Below are 16,038 nucleotides of genomic sequence, written 5' to 3'. Positions count from 1 at the left end.
GGCACAAGCCCATGCTGGTGTGCAAGACCCAAGCTGGATTTACTGCACTGATATTGCTGTCTTGAAAAAAATATTTTTTTTCCAAGACAGGGTTTCTCTGTGTAGAACCTGGAACTCACTCTGTAGACCAGGCTGGCCTCAAACTCAGAAATCCGCCTGCCTCTGCCTCCCAAATGCTGGAATTAAAGGCGTGCGCCACCACTGCCCAGCAAAATTCTTAGGCCATTTCTTTTCATGGCAGGTTTAGCAAATCTACAGCCACCCTATAGAAGAAGTGGGTTGGGCCGTAGCTAATGCCTCAACCAGCTCAGTGACGTATCCCCTCCAGGTATGGGGATTGGCTGGGCTATCAGGTTGGGGTTGTTTGGGAAAGAGATAGAGGAGCTGATAAAGGGCCTTATGCTGGTCACTTTGCAGGAGTGAGAGAAGTCAGGAGACCCAAGACATTCTTAGCCTTGGCTCTAAAGGCTAAGAATACTCAGGGCTAGGCCTCCCCAGAACACCCCTGGAAGAGAAGAGTTAGCTCAGGGCTTCCCCAGTACCCTCACCTCAAAAGCAGCCTGGCATTCTGAGCCCTTGGCAATAGAAGATCCTACACAGACAACCCAGAGAGGACAGAGCCCAGAGTCCACATGGGTTTTCACTTGTCATATGCTCTGTGTGCCTCCATTTTCCTGGGGCTCAGGAAGGTGTGTGAAAACCCTTCAGTGGGCACCTGATTATCTGCACAGGATCCATCTAGGAGCTACCTAGACTACTCCCCACCAGCAGGCTGACCTCAGACAGGGGCAATTGACAGCCAAACACAGGATTTGAGTACAGACTACCCCTGGACTGTGAGCTGAGAAACAAGTCTAAAGGTGCCACACCCCAGGAGAGAGGCTCGCCAGGAGAGCAGAGCCAAGGGGAAACAGGCAGCAGTTAGGCTCCTAAAGCCAACCATTCCTATGAGGTGGATGACATGACCAACTCTCTCCACTGGGCACACTTGGCCAGGATCCCCCTTGGAAACGTCACACAAGTCTGGAGTGATAAGGCACACCCTTAGTCCCAACACTTGGGGAGGTAGAGGCAGGTGGATCTCTGTGAGTTAAAAGCCAGCCTGGTGTACACAGAGAGACCCTGTCTCCAAACAAACAAAAGACACAGTCTAGCCTCCTCAGTTCTCCTACTGCCACTTCCCACACGTGATCACTGTTGTCCCAGCTGGAACAGGTAAGCACTAGCTCTGCCCAGCTTAGCTCTGCGGAACTACGGTGTCATCTGTCAGCACCCACCCTGTGCAAGTCCTCATGGGTGTCGGTCCCATCTCCAAAGCCTGCCACCAGCACCTCAGCCCTGCTGTTTTTGACAAGTCTGGGGGCCTTAGGGGACATCCTCTTATGTTTTCCTGTTGTGTTCTGACTCTGTGGGCTGTGAGCATGTCAGGTAAATGGATGGATGCGTGGGATGCAGGTATCAACAAGGATCTCAGACACCCACCCAGCCATCCTAGGCCTCTATGGAGATAGGACATGTTCCTGTTCCTGGCTTGTCTCTACAGCGAAGGTCAGCTTCATCCTGTTGTCACTGTGTACACCCAGACCCACAATCACTGGCTTGCTCTCCCCCCTTGGGAGCTTCTGAGGCCCCATCCTTCCTCTCTCAAAGACCCAAGGACCTGCCTTCATTAATTTCAGTCTCAGCCCTACCCTGAACAGTTCCTCCGATCTTTATTTTATTTTCCTGGCAGGTGTCTGTTCAGGAGCTGCCTGGACTCCCAGTGGGGGGAGAGGAGGGAGGATATCAAGAGTAAACAGAGCCACCTTACAGAGGGCAGGGTCTTCCAACACTCACTCAATGTCCCCTTCCCCCCCCCCCGGGCTGTGAAGAGGGGCTCAGGGTGCGGGTGGGGAGCTGGGCACCACCCTGATCACAGGGCACAGTGGGGAACCCTGGAGAAACCCTGAGGGCACCCTCTGGGATACAGGTGGGCTGACCTTGAAGGTATGTGACCAGGAGGGCATTTCCTATGGGGGGGGGGAAAGGTAAGCACCTGCCCCACTAGCTCTGTGCTCCAGCTGAGTGGAGTGCTCTTCTGCCCTGCAGTTAGACACCAAGACAAGCCCAGTGACCCAGTGAGTCAGCAGACTGTTCCCCACCCAGGACAGGGGAAGAACAGACAGGCAACACCTGGTCCCCCCATGCTGGGTAGAGGGTACTGGTTGGCTACATGAATGGAGTAGTATTAACCCCAGGCTTGACCATCTAGCCTTGCACCGTCAGACCAGGGTCTACATCAGAGGCAAGAGTCACCTTGTCATGGTGCTGTCACATGTGGCATGATTGTGATGGGGCCCAGGAGATGGTTAAGCAGAGGGCAGGAACCCAGAGATATCAGGCTATGAAGCATTCAGTCTGGACAATGCCATGATGGTGGTCAAACACACAGAATATGGAGCCCGGACCTTTACAGAGGAGGTGGGAATCTCCAGAACAGATAGCAGGTGACCAGCCACAGTCAGCCGCAGGTCAAGACTTCAGATAGAGGCTGGGCATAGTGGTATAAACCTTTAATCCCAGCACTGAGGAAGCAGAGACAGGCGGATTTCTCCATTTAAGGCCAATCGGGTCTGCAGAGGGAGTTCCAGGTAGCTAGAACTATACAGAGAAATCCTGTCTCAAACCTCCCCCCACCAAAGATTCCAGATAGATGACTTAGACCTACCTAGCAGGAATCAGGCCAAAGGCATGGAGGGGCTCAATGTGCATACCATCTGGGCTGTTGGGAGGGGACCCTGTGAGGACCCACAATGTTGAACAGATCACAAGGGGCTGCACCTCCTCTCTCTCCAGAGCAAGGCCCTCCATCATAGCACCTGTCCCCATCTCTAGGGACGAAGCGGTCCGGTCCGAGAGCTGGCCAGTACCCCTCCATTGTGTGACATTCACCATTCACAGCTGCCTACAACAAGCCACAGTCTGGTGGCCCTGGAAAAGCACTGGCATGAGGAGGCTAGGGGCTTAGTTGAGCTTGGCTGAGTGGGTAGGCAGGCTTACTATTGCCATGTCATAGTCTGGAGGCTCCACCCTGGGGAAAGGGCTAGGGTTTTCTGGCTGTGGACTGGGCCCCACCCCAAGCCACACCCTGCCTGGGAGCCTTGGAGGGTCTCTGGGAGAGGGCTACTACTTTTCTCTGGCTTTCCTATTGTGGTTGTCTTGGACCTAGCACTCAAAGGACAAGACACCTGCAGGCACCAGAGCTGAGGTCAAACAGCTACGGTACTCATCACCCACCCAGACTCCATGAGTGCAAGCGTGGTCTGTGGTGGAACCTCAGGGAACAAGTGGCCTTCCAAGACACGGTCCCACCGTTATGCCACAACAGCCTCTCCAGCGGCCTCACTGTCAGCTGTGACATCAGCAGACTGATGTCGCACTCTCTGCATCACCCTATTGTTTATGGGCAGAGTGGACCCAGGTTCTTAGAAAGTGGGCATGGCTGCCCCCATGGACCCCACTACAGTTCTTGTTCTGTCGAGGTCATGTCTCTGAGGGACAGCGTGTGAACACCTGACACCAGCACAGGCTGCTTGGTTGTGTGGCGATCCCAAGGGCAGCTGCAGAGATGACTGACTGCAGCTGGGCTTGCCAACGTTCCCTTCCTCTGCTCTCTCCCTGGTCATTGTTGGAGTTCGAATCATGTGCACCCATACCATGGGCAGGGCTGTCTCAGACAGACTAATGTGGCACAGAAACTGGAGGGAGCGGCAGGGAGAGAGCTCAGGGACAGTCTGGGAAGGAAGCAAACACCGCGGAGGTGGGTGGTGGTAGGGGTTGGCAAGCTGGAAAAAAAAAAAAAAAGATATTCTTTGAGCACCTGGGGTCTCATCCTCCCTGGACTTTTGAGCCCTAGGCAACAACAGCCATGTCTTTCTCTAAGGATTTCTCAAATTGGTTTCTGTCACGTTCAACTAAATAACACCTCCATCTCCCATCTCCCCTTTCCTTTCTGACACCAAGTCTCTAAAGGGGACATGGAGAGTCAGACCCTGCCTGTTCTGCGTCACGGCCTCAGACGCCATTTTTATCACATTAGGGCCTGAGCTCATCAGGGTGCACCCGGAGCTGGCTCAGAATGTCACGGGATGGGGGGTTGGGGGGGGACAAGGAACAAAAAAAGAAAAATCTGCATTCCCATATTCAAATGAGCTTCTGCAGGAGAGAGCAGACAGCAGTTCCACTGAGGAAATGAAGCGGCAGAGACTAGGCCCTAGCAAGCGCCTTGTCCGCTCCCAGCCGGACGGCTGCCCTTCAACTAGCCCTTGGTGGCTGCTGTTCTCTCGTTATCTCTCATTAGTGAGCGGTGTTCCCACAGAGCTCTGCAGAGCTCTGCAGCCAGTAGTACCAGGCTCACCCTCAGTTCAAGGGAGAAAGGTCTTTTCTGGCAATGAGACAAAAGCTGGAGGCAGAAAGCCGTCTGGGACAGCACCAGAGGATGGCAGTAGCTAAGCCGAGGCTGCAACCTGCACTGGCTTCTTCAGCCCAGGGCTGCTCTTGCCCTGGTCCACGGTCATACGTTCCAACTATTCCTTTTGAGTGTGACTGCACCTCAATCTTGTAACACTCCATACCCAGATCCCCACTGGGCTCCATGTCAGGGCTGCAAACACCATCTTGTGCATCTGGAGGTGCGCTGGACCTACCTTCCCCTTCCCTCCCACAGCTCACTCCAGGCTTGAGACATCCAAAGTTTTCCGGTCCCACTTGGACTTCGTTACACAACTGCCCAGCTGGCTCTGGGCATCTACCCTCCAGCTGCCCAGTTAACCCCACTGTGGCCAGGGACCTTTAAGACACCTCTCAAACCCTCTTGGAGTTCCTGACCCACCCCAAGGAAACATTAGCATCCTGTCCACAGCATGAGAAGCCTCTCCCCTCTCCTTCCAAGGCTCCCCCAATCTGCCTTTCTGTGCTTCAGCCTAACTGGCTTCCTGGCTGCATTAGACTGGGCCACCCCTTTCTGCCACTAGCCTCTTTCCCAAACCTCTATTTCCTTCCTCTCTTTACATCTGTGACCTACTGACCTCTTGTCAGTGAGAAGCCCCTTTAAAAATCAGAATCTGGTCCTAGTCGAAGTGGGGTTCACCAGCTAAGGCACGGCTGGAGGTGAAGACAGTGACCCATGAAAAGGACCTGGGCAGGTGGCCAGAGCCACTCTCTGATGTCCTTAGCTGCTGGTTCCTGGGCCTGAGGAGCTTCAGAGGTGAGCATTGCTATTGCAGATGATCCCTGAACAATATATTCCCTGGTGGATCATAGAAAGGGATTTTAGGGGTGGCTTTTTTTTTTTTTTTTTTTTTTTTTTTTTTTTTTGCCACCAAGTCCAGCTCCTAGACACTGTGCCTGTCCCCTGCAAGTACAGTACCATAGAAATACCTCTGATTCATAGTATATATCCTATAGGAAGGCGCACATCCCTATAGGCCATTGTCCCTAGCCTGTGTGCCTACAGGAGGCTGTCCCTGCAACCTAGGAGGCAGCTGCTCTTCAGGGTGTGGGTTACTGGTCTTGGATCACTCCTAGCCTCTTTTGCAGAAAACTGGTCTCCCAGGCAGATGCTGCTTATGTGGTACCCATGCCCACAGGTGTGGACTCTGCAAGCTTTTGCATGGTGGCATAGGCTGAGTTAGCAAGGGTGACCTGAACCAGGAGCAGGAGGCTAAGAGCTCAGCTCATTACCAGGTATGAGGACTATTTGTTTGGAGTTTGTTTCTGGGGTGGGTCAATGGCCAGGCATTCAGAAAAACAAGAGTTTAGCATATGGGATTATGGCTTTAGGGCCCACAGGAGCCTCCAGGGTGGCCACTGCACCGTGCTAACATGCCAGTCTGTAAAGTACACTCTGGTGGGTGTCTGTCTATACATGATACACAAACTGCCATGATTGCATCGCGTGGGGGCCAAATCATCCTGGGCCCTGGATCACCAGAACACTGGCCATTGCCTCTGGCCTTGTGTTCCTTTTTCCACACAAAGCTCTTCCTGGGAAAACTCTCCAGGGTAGGGTGCCACATAGTGACCTTCCTTATTTATGCATTGCCTTCGTCCAGTTGACCAGCCAAGTCCCTCTGCCTGCATGCTTTCCACACTGGCCTTGGGAGCCTCTATCTCAGGGCTGAACCAGAACTAGGGCCCTGGAGAGGGTGGACTCTAGGTCTGTGTGGCCCTATGCAGGTGACTCCACATAGGGCAGCGGTTCTCAACCTTCCTAATGCTGTGGTTCCTTATGTTGCGGTGATCCCCCCCCAACCATGACATTATTCTGTTGCTACTTCATAACTGTAATTTTGCTACTGCAAGGAATCATAGTGTAAACATCTGATATGCAGGATATCTGATGTGTGATCCCCAGAAGGGTCGTAACCCCCAGGTTGAGAAATACTGACACAGGGTAACTGAGAGCCTAATGAGGTCATGAATGCAAGCAGTGAGTCTGGCCTGTAGGGGGCACCCATCACCACCAGCCACTGTCCTTATCAAACCTCTGGGCTAACTCAACCTTCCTGCTGCTTCTGGTTTCCATTTGCAGAGGAAGATTTCCAGGCTCCAAGAGACGGGGTAGCTTCCTCCAAGAGCACACAGCTGAACCTTGGATGCTAGGGGCTGAAGTGACCCTAGCTGAGTGTCATTATGGAGCTCGGCCCCTTCAGAATTCCTATGAGGGTGCAGGGTACCAGCCTGTAGGACACGGGCTACTGCCTGGTTTGTTTGTTTGTCCTTATGTCTGCTGAACATTCCATAACACCATCACAGCAGCAGCACCGCAGACAGCTGTGGGGCAGTAGGGTTGAGTTGGGTCCCCCCAGCTGCTGGAATAGTGACCACCAGGGAACTGCTTTTTGTTCCAGGTGGTCCCCAGATTGTTCTCTGGGGTTGGGCAGCAAGTAGCAACATTCATGGAGGCCCAGACAGGAACATGTGAAGGAAGGGAGACATAGCAGGTGGGCCTCCCTGTTACACAGTCCTGAGTTCTTCATAGGGTCCAAGCCCCCACTTATGGCTGGGCTTGGTCAGAGTAATGATTAATAACAGGACAGTTTAAACTGGGACTGGGGATGGCTAAGACTTTACAGGGATTTTTTTTTACAAACTTTTAACTCTCTCCCTCAAATCCTGTGTCAAGATGGGGATATTGAAGCTCCAGCCATTAATGAGATCTAGGGATCCCTTTAAATGTCTCCCCACCCCATTTCCTGAGGGCTCTGAGAGTTCTGAACAACATGTCTGGTTCTACTCTCTTTCTCCGGGAGAATGAGGGAACGACTGAGAGAGAAGCATTTTGGAGGTGCTGGAGAGTGAACCCTGCCAAACACTCAGGCCACAGGGAGGCTTGAAGGGCATGCTTGATTGTGCCCACTAGCGCAGCTGGATCTTGCTGTCCAGTTCCAGGACATACGTTACTTTGACCAATAGTTAAGTGCCTGAACCTCACACAGCTTCTGAACAAGTCAGTGTGCTGTGGAAGAGAGCCTAAGGGTTTGCTTGTAAGAGCAGATCAGAGAAGGCTTTCTGGAGAGGATATGTTAAAATTTACCCCTCCCCATAGAAGCTTCCAGGGTGCCCTTGAGGGGCTGAGACTGTGAGCTTGGGGTAGAGGCTCCCCTTTGCCAGCATCCCCAAGGCTGGGACAGAGAAATGCCAGTCCCCACTGCCCAAAGTTCTCAGAGAACCACTTGGGGTGGGGGAGGGGCAGGTCCTCACATGACCAACCAGCCCTGGCTGTCAGTGTGGGGTGCTTGCAGCAGTGCCTGGGGGCTCCTTCCTCCACACCCATACAGTATACATTTCTGTCCACTTTGAAGCATTCACTGATGTGTGCCATTGGTGACAGAGGACAGTCACTCCTTCCCTCTCCCTCGGGCACTGTTTCCTGTCTGTCTGCTGTCTGTCTATTCGTGGGTCCCAGCCTGATGCTGGGTGGCTGTCTCCCTGACTGTGAATGTCTGTGTGTCAGAGCGTGGGTGTGTCTGTTTGTCTTTAGGGAGCCTCTGCTGCTGACTCTGTCCTTGACCTCCGGTATCTGTGTCAGAGGAGGGGGGCCGGTGGCTTTCCTCCTCCCCTTCCCACAGGCATTAATGCAGCTGCCACCACCCCGGCTGCACCCAGAACTCAGTGACCTCACCTGTCCCCTGCAGCAGTGACCACCCCACTGAGGTATCTCAGGGGGCATTCATGGCCCGAACCAAGCTGCTTTGTGGGTCGCCCCTCCACCCACTGCCGCTGAGTTCTGGGTGAATGTTCTCAGCTCTGGGCTGGGTCCGCTCAGGCTCGTTCTTCCCTTATGTAACTCCACATCTGTGTGTGCCTTGCAGGTCACCCTGGACCCTGTTCTGAGCTCTGTCTAACCACGTGGAGATTGAGACCCACAGTTGAGTGCATATGAAGCTGGAGAGAACCCCTGTTCCCGGCATCGCTTTCAGAGACCCCCTCCCCAATCCTTCTTTGGACATCTCTTACCCTAGAAACCTACTTGCCCAAAGCAAGATGTGAAAAGGAGTCCTGAGGTGCAAGTTCTCTAAAGCTGCAGGGCAGCCATTCTCCACCCCACCCGGGCACTGTCCCAGGTCCTCCCAAGCTTAGGAGCTACGGACAAGGGTCGGGCAGGGGTCACTAGGGGCGAGGGCACGAGGGCGAACGGATAGCCAAGGGACCAGCTTTTAGGTGCGACCTCAGACATGGTCCCAACCCTGTAGCTGGTTATTGCTGGAGTCGGGCTCTCAGCCAGCCACGGTGCGCACACGGGCAGGGGCTCTAGTCGGCCGGCGGGCACGCGGCGCTGTCCGTGGTGCTGCCCGCGCCGGGCGGGGCGGAGGCGGGGCGGAGGCGGGGCGAGGGCGCCAGCCAATGGCGGGGGCTCTGCGCGGGGCGCGGGGGGCGGCGAGCGGATCGCGGGGCGCACTCGGCTGCGCGCTGAGCTAGGGGTGCACCGACGCGCCGCGGGCGGCTGGAGCTCGGCTTTGCTCTCGCTGCAGCAGCCGCGCCGCCCGCCCCACTCCGCTCAGATTCCGACACCAGCCCCCTCTGCATCGCCCTCCCGGACTCCAGAACCGGCTCTCGCTCCGGCCCCGCGGACCATGCTCCGGGCGCCCCCCGGAAAACCGGGCTGGGCGAAGAACCGGCAAAGATTAGGCTCAGGAGCGGGGGCCCCACCCGGCTGCCTAGCTCTCGGCCCGTGCCCTGCCCGGTGTCCCCAAGCCGTGTGAGCCTGCTGGGCCATGGAGCGCGCGCCACCCGACGGGCTGATGAACGCGTCGGGCGCTCTGGCCGGAGAGGCGGCGGCAGCAGGAGGGGCGCGCGGCTTCTCGGCTGCCTGGACCGCTGTCCTGGCTGCGCTCATGGCGCTGCTCATCGTGGCCACAGTGCTGGGCAACGCGCTGGTCATGCTCGCCTTCGTGGCGGATTCGAGCCTCCGCACCCAGAACAACTTCTTTCTGCTCAACCTCGCCATCTCCGACTTCCTCGTGGGTAAAGCCCCCAGACCCCGTCCGCTGCCAGAGTCCAGGGCGCGGAGCCCGGGCTGGGCAATGGGGCTTGGCGCTTCGACCTGGGGTGGCTTCTCGGGGGTTCGGCCTTGGGAGAGGCGCTCTAGAAACCTCAGGATGGTGGGCGCGGGCGAAGTTCCTAGCCTCCCGGGCCGCAGGACAGGGGCTGGGTGGGGATGTCCCCGGGGAGAATGCCCCAGCCGGCGGGCGCTCAGCAAGGCGCAAGGCGCAGCGACCGCGGGTGCAGCGCTGGCTCCTGCGCCGAACCAAACAAAGGCAGCGGCGCCGGACTCAGGATGCTGCGAGGACGCTGGGGGGAGGGGACATGGAAGGGGGATTTGGGGAGCTGTGCTGGGGAAGGGGACCCTGAGGAAGGCTGGGGGGGGGTGGTGAGATGAGGGAATTGCACGGAGGAGCTCGTTCTCACGTGTCCAAGCTCTGCTCCCAAACGGGGGAGGGGGGGAGGCGGGGCACGCGGTGGGGGCCGGAGCGCCAGACACCTGTTGGGGCTGCGAGCTGCTGCGTCTCCCAGACGCTGGAAGCCAGTTTGGGCGGTGAGAGCGGCTGTCGCGGCTGCAGCCAAAAACCTTTTAAGCCAAGAGAAAAGCTTTCTCGGTTTTTAAGCTGAGAAGGGAGGCTGTCCAACAGCCAGGGTAGAGATGGATGATCTCGGCTCCAGAGCCAGTCAAGCCAGGGAGGACATATATCCCTTTCCTCTCTTTTGGTGGTTGGTAGGGCTGGCAGAAGCCCAGGTTCTGTGTCCAGAGGTTCCTACCTCGAGGTCCTTCCTCCTACTGCCAGGTCCAGAAGACATTGGTGGGCTGGAGGCTGGCAGCTGCTCAGTTGTAGGGGGTCAGGGTAACTAGGGGGATAAATAAGACATAATACTGCTCCTAGAAAGGTGGGTACCCTCTGAAGGCCAGGCTCTGCCCTCTCTCCATGTGGTCAGTCTGACCCCAAGTCTTGAGCCATGGTCCCACCGCAGTTGCTTTCCCATAGGTGCCTTCTGCATCCCACTGTATGTACCCTATGTGCTGACTGGCCGTTGGACCTTTGGCCGGGGCCTCTGCAAGCTGTGGCTGGTGGTAGACTACCTACTGTGTGCCTCCTCAGTCTTCAACATCGTGCTGATCAGCTATGACCGATTCCTGTCAGTCACTCGAGCTGTGAGTTCTGGAATGCAGGCATTAGCGCTTACTCTGTGTGTTGGAGACCAACTACCCCTGAGTTGTAGACAGATACCTGGCGGGTTTGCTCCCTTTTGACGTGTGGGGCATTTTTCAGTGACCATTGGCTGCCAGTAGTACAAGCATGAGACAGGAGGTTAGCTTGGAATTCCATACTCTGGTAGGAAAGGATGTCAGGGTCCAGCCTCTATCCTGAGCAGGTTCAGGATTCCTTCCCATTATTGTGTACATGAAGGTGTACATACATCATAACAGGAAGCCACAGCTCCTAGATGCACAAGCTCCCCTAAGTGGCCCTGGAGCTCATGCAGAGCAGACGGACACTGGTGTGGACTGAGGCTTCAGCTGCCACTTCTTCATCTCCTTGGTGGCTCACTCATTCCAGGATGAATTTGTCAGGATGCATCCTGAGAATCAGCTTGCAAAGAGCACCATCACGGAGTCCTCTTGAGCTTCCCTAGGTCCCTTGTACCTTCCCCTGAACCAGCAAGACAGTGGCACAATCACAGGGCTATTGTGACTGAGATGCCCAGTACAAAGCTGGCATGTGGCACGTGTGCCCTAGACATGTGGTTAGCTTGTGGTTCCCAAGATGGCTGTCAAGGACACTTGTTTCAGCTGTCCCTCTGAGGCCCCTCAGCAGGATTTTTGGCCCCTCCTGCTACCTTGCCCCTTGCTTTACTAGTTAAACTTGGAGCTTAGTTTGTTTCTTGGAGAGACTAGATAGTCTCACTCCCTACCCTTTCTAGCCATTCACCTTCTAGAATAGAAGACAGAATACTTAATTCTTTTGTGTGTGTGTGTGTGTGGGGGGGGGTCTCTAGCAGTGGGCCAGCAGGTTTCCCTTCTGTGTTCCCAGCTCCAGTAGTGAGAGGAAGGAAATACTGGTGCAGAGTTGAGACAAAGACCTTCCCTTTGAAACCGCTGAAGACAGCTCCCACCAGAAACAGTTGTGTGTGGCCTCTGGGTGTGGCCAATGCTAGTGACGAAAGCAAAGGCAGGGGGACCCAGTGGAGCTGGTGGCGGATGGTGAAGAGACAGGATTCTGGTTGTTTGTGGTAGGCTTTGAGGCTCCGGGAGAGTGTGTGGGCATCAGGCAGGCAGGGGACACAAGCAAGGGAGAGAAGGAACATGGCACCTTACCCAGGGCAGACATGGAAGCTGAGGCTTCTCTGAGCATCCCAGCCCAATGCTGCTGACCTGTTGTTGATTTGTACAACCCACTGCAGGTCTCCTACCGGGCCCAGCAGGGAGACACGAGACGGGCAGTTCGGAAGATGGCAATGGTATGGGTGCTGGCCTTCCTGCTGTATGGGCCTGCCATCCTGAGTTGGGAGCACCTGTCCGGTGGCAGCTCCATTCCCGAGGGCCACTGCTATGCAGAGTTCTTCTACAACTGGTACTTTCTCATCACGGCCTCCACCCTCGAGTTCTTCACACCCTTCCTCAGTGTCACCTTCTTCAACCTCAGCATCTACCTGAACATCCAGAGGCGTACTCGCCTTCGGCTTGATGGGGGAGGCCGTGAGGCTGGTCCAGAGCCCCCACCTGATGCCCAGCCCTCGCCACCTCCAGCTCCCCCCAGCTGCTGGGGCTGCTGGCCAAAAGGGCATGGGGAGGCCATGCCATTACACAGGTATGGGGTGGGTGAGGCAGGCCCTGGTGTTGAGGCTGGGGAGGCTGCCCTCGGGGGTGGCAGTGGTGGGGGTGCTGCCGCCTCGCCTACCTCCAGCTCCGGCAGCTCCTCAAGGGGCACTGAGAGGCCGCGCTCACTCAAAAGGGGCTCCAAGCCGTCGGCGTCTTCAGCATCCTTGGAGAAGCGCATGAAGATGGTGTCCCAGAGTATCACCCAGCGCTTTCGGCTGTCGCGGGACAAGAAGGTGGCTAAGTCCCTGGCCATCATTGTGAGCATCTTCGGGCTCTGCTGGGCCCCATACACACTCCTCATGATCATCCGAGCTGCTTGCCATGGCCACTGCATCCCTGACTACTGGTACGAGACGTCCTTCTGGCTTCTGTGGGCCAACTCAGCTGTCAACCCTGTCCTCTACCCACTCTGCCACTACAGTTTCCGCAGAGCCTTCACCAAGCTCCTCTGCCCCCAGAAGCTCAAGGTCCAGCCCCATGGCTCCCTGGAGCAGTGCTGGAAATGAGCAGCTGCCCCACCCTTCTGTGGCCAGGCCCTTGTACCTGTTTCGTGGGCAGCCTGAGTGTGGGCCCTGCCTTTGTCCACGGTCAAACGCCATGGCAGCCTCTTAGATCATCAACCCTGCAGTGGGGCGGCATGGTAGGTGGGCCAAGACAAGAGCCCTCGTTGGTGGAACTGGAGTGTGCTGGCTGGCTCTGCCGCCACATTCTCCTTCACCACAGAAGAGACAATCCAGGAGTCCCAGGCATGCCTTCCACTTTCACACACACAGTGCAGTGCCAGTTATGTCCCCCTTTGCATACTTAGTGGCTGGTGTCCTCCCCAAAGCAAACCTTGGTGTGTGCTCCCGGCTCCTGCCCTGGCACTGAGCCCCGCATGTGCACACACCCGCTGCACACCCACCACACACTTGCAATACCTTCTGTCTCCCAGACGATCGATCTGGGGATGATACCCTTTGCTGCCACTGTCTCTTGCTTAATCCTGGAGCCTGGTTCCTATCCCCAGCTCCCTTCAATTCTTTGCCCCACAAAGTGTCAAGGGCCCCAAGAACATTGAAGCTTCTTTGCTCTTCCATTCTGGATGTTTTCAGGAAGATGGAGGAGAAGAAAACACGTCTGTGAACTTGATGTTCCTTGGATGTTTAGTCAAGAGAGACAAAATTGCCGAGGAGCTCTGGGCTGGATTGGCAGGTGTGGGCTCCCACGCCCTCCTCCCTCAGCGCGGCAGCTTCCGGCTGAGCCGCTCCAGCTGCTTCTGCCTGCCCCACCCCCAGGCTCAGGACGATGGCCCTGCCCTGCTTGTCCCATCTTCAGAGTCAGAATTTGGGGGTGGGTGGGCTGTGGGGTAGAGCGGTGACTGTACCCTGAGGGTCATGAGGCTCATGGGACAGTCAGGAAAGCAGGCCTGTGACACCTGAAGGAATGCTTTGCCTTGTCCTGAGTACTCACCTCAGGCCTTTGCATGCTCTGCCATCCTTGTGCCCTGGTGTGCTGCCTCTGCCAATGTGAAGACATAATAAAGTGTATTTTTTTATGGGTGCTGACTTTTGGGGACTTTGTGGGTGTAGCTATTGTTCAGGGATCTAATCAGAGGTCCAGTGGAGACGAGGATGTGGCCTTGATATTCTAACTGAGGAACTAGATGGGAGAAAAGCCAGGTTGTCATCCCAGAGTGTAGTTCCCACAAGGAATTGTTCCCTGTAGTGCCCCGTTACAAAATTGCTCAAGGACATGTAGGGGGACGTCCAGCTGGTGTCTCTTTTCAGAAGGGTAGTATATAGTACTGGGACGGTGCACATCTGCCTTCAGAATACACATCTGTAGCCTGTTCAAAGGTAGGTGCTCAGCTTTTTTTTTGTCAGAAAGCAGCCATCATCATGGCCTTGACATTACACATGAGTAACCAGCCAATTGCTGGAGAGACATGGGTCCCAGGAAGGGCCTTGGCCATGCCTTGTGCTTTGAGAGAAGCTCAGGAAACTGGTAAGGAAGGGGCTGGTGGGGTACATAGGGTGGCTCCGGAGTTATGAGAACTGCAGCTAGGCTTGTGAGGGCTGAGAGATGCAGAGTCACCAACGCAGGCAAAGATCTGGCGGTGGTTGGGACGGTAGAAAGTGGGTGGTACTGCCCTCAGCGGACAGCCTTATGGGTAGCCCCACCACCTGGAGCAGGACAGGCTGACCCTAGCTGTCATCTTACCATGCCCTTGATCTTCAGAGACTTCACCTTTCCTCCTCTGAACAGGGAGGGAAGTTGCTACCACATCTAGGCACCACAGGGGTCTTCACTGCAGTGAGGGACACCAGACACACAAGTAAAGCTTCAAGGTAGCTCAGTGCTACACACACAGGGGAAGCAACCCACGAAGCCTTTCCCCCTCCAGATGTGCAGTCCCTGCAGCTGTGCCAGCACGTGTCTTTCCCAGCTACTTGACAACCTCCAGAAGGCAGAGACTCTCCCCCTTCTGTCTTTCCCTGGATCTGAGTCCTGCTTCCTCTGGGCTCAAGCAGGCCCCTCCTCAGTCACTGGGCTGTGGAGTGAGCCTGGGGATTCTGGCTTCCTTCATAGTCAGTGTTCCTTGTGCCTCACTGCCCCAAGCTGGACCTTATCCTAAGCAGTTAGGAATGGTGAGAGTGGATACCACATTTGCTCAGCACGACCCTCCCACCCTGAGAGCTGAGAGGTTTTGTGGCTCCCCCAGCAGGCTGGTACTGGCTCCCTCACCCTGCACCAGGCCTTGCCTCCTCAGCGGGTATCTGTCCCCAAAGCCCAGAGTGATCTGGGGAAGGACAAAGGACTGCTCTCTCCAGCAACGGGCACTTCCCTTCCAGCAGTCAGCGGCCAGGCTGCCCCTCCGCCCGGCCCTACTAAATGGCTACAAATTGGAGGATAAAAGCACAGGCTTTCAAGCAATTTTGCCTTCAATCTCTGGAAACTGCCGCTCCCGGAGTTGCTGTGTGGGGACGGAGGAGGAGAGAAGAAAGACACAGAGTCTATTGGGCCCGAGTCTGCAGCAAACAAACAGGCGGAGGGGGCCTTCTGCAGTTCCAGCCAGCCGCTCTCATAGTCCCAGCCTGGAGGAGACAAAGCTGTACTGGGGTTCAGTGACACAGATGTTGTTTACTGAGTACCTACTGTGCACTGGTGCCAGGGAGGTGGGTCGCCAGCAAAGCAGCACAGATGTGGGCCCTGAGCCAGAGGTGACAGATAAAGGACCCCTGGGATAAACAGTTCTAGGTCAGGGTTGCCTTGGGACTGGGAGAAGGAGCAGTTACCAACCAGGGGCCACCAACAAGGACAGACTTGCACTTGGATTCTAAGTCAGAGGTCAGGCTGAGGGTCACCTGGAGGAGTGGGTTCCCCTGGGTGTTGGCTCTGGCTGTACATGTCAGTCAGTCATCTCTTCACTCTTGGTACTGACTCTGAAGATGCCCCATGGATGGAGGCCCTGACATACTAGCTGGGGACCCTCCCAGTCTAAAGGAAGAGCCTAAGCTACTGGGGGCTTCATCAGGTGAACCCAGTCCCCTACTCCACAGAAGAAAAATGATTCAGAGCCAAGGCCGTGAGTGGAGATGGCTGGGGTCTCCCTGGCAAAGCTTCCAGAGCCCTGTTGTACAAGAGTCATCTTCTCTGTTCTCTGTCCCATCCCAGAGCTTCTGGATAGGTTCTGGGGC

At 55.8% G+C, this 16,038-nt stretch overlaps 1 protein-coding gene across 4 annotated transcripts; it reads left to right on the top strand.

The window, feature by feature from the left end:
• The first annotated feature begins 8,912 nt into the window (after positions 1-8,912).
• On the top strand, positions 8,913-13,899 carry Hrh3 (histamine receptor H3). Of its 4 annotated transcripts, XM_034496650.2 has the most exons (4): positions 9,121-9,507; positions 10,524-10,690; positions 11,941-12,347; positions 12,492-13,589. In XM_034496650.2, exons 1-4 carry the CDS (start codon positions 9,258-9,260, stop codon positions 12,862-12,864), a joined length of 1,197 nt encoding a protein of 398 aa, XP_034352541.1. In that variant the 5' UTR covers positions 9,121-9,257; the 3' UTR covers positions 12,865-13,589. The 4 variants fall into 4 exon arrangements, with proteins under 4 accessions (XP_034352539.1, XP_076786473.1, XP_034352541.1 ...); XM_034496648.2 differs by having other exon boundaries at positions 8,913-9,507; positions 11,941-13,899; XM_076930358.1 differs by having other exon boundaries at positions 8,966-9,503; positions 11,941-13,589.
• The last annotated feature ends 2,139 nt before the right edge of the window (positions 13,900-16,038 follow it).

The sequence above is a fragment of the Arvicanthis niloticus genome, chromosome 2 (genome assembly GCF_011762505.2).
Source record: "Arvicanthis niloticus isolate mArvNil1 chromosome 2, mArvNil1.pat.X, whole genome shotgun sequence".
NCBI lineage: Eukaryota > Metazoa > Chordata > Mammalia > Rodentia > Muridae > Arvicanthis > Arvicanthis niloticus.
Note: the sequence above shows the minus strand (reverse complement) of the source record. Positions and strands in the feature narration are given on the sequence as shown.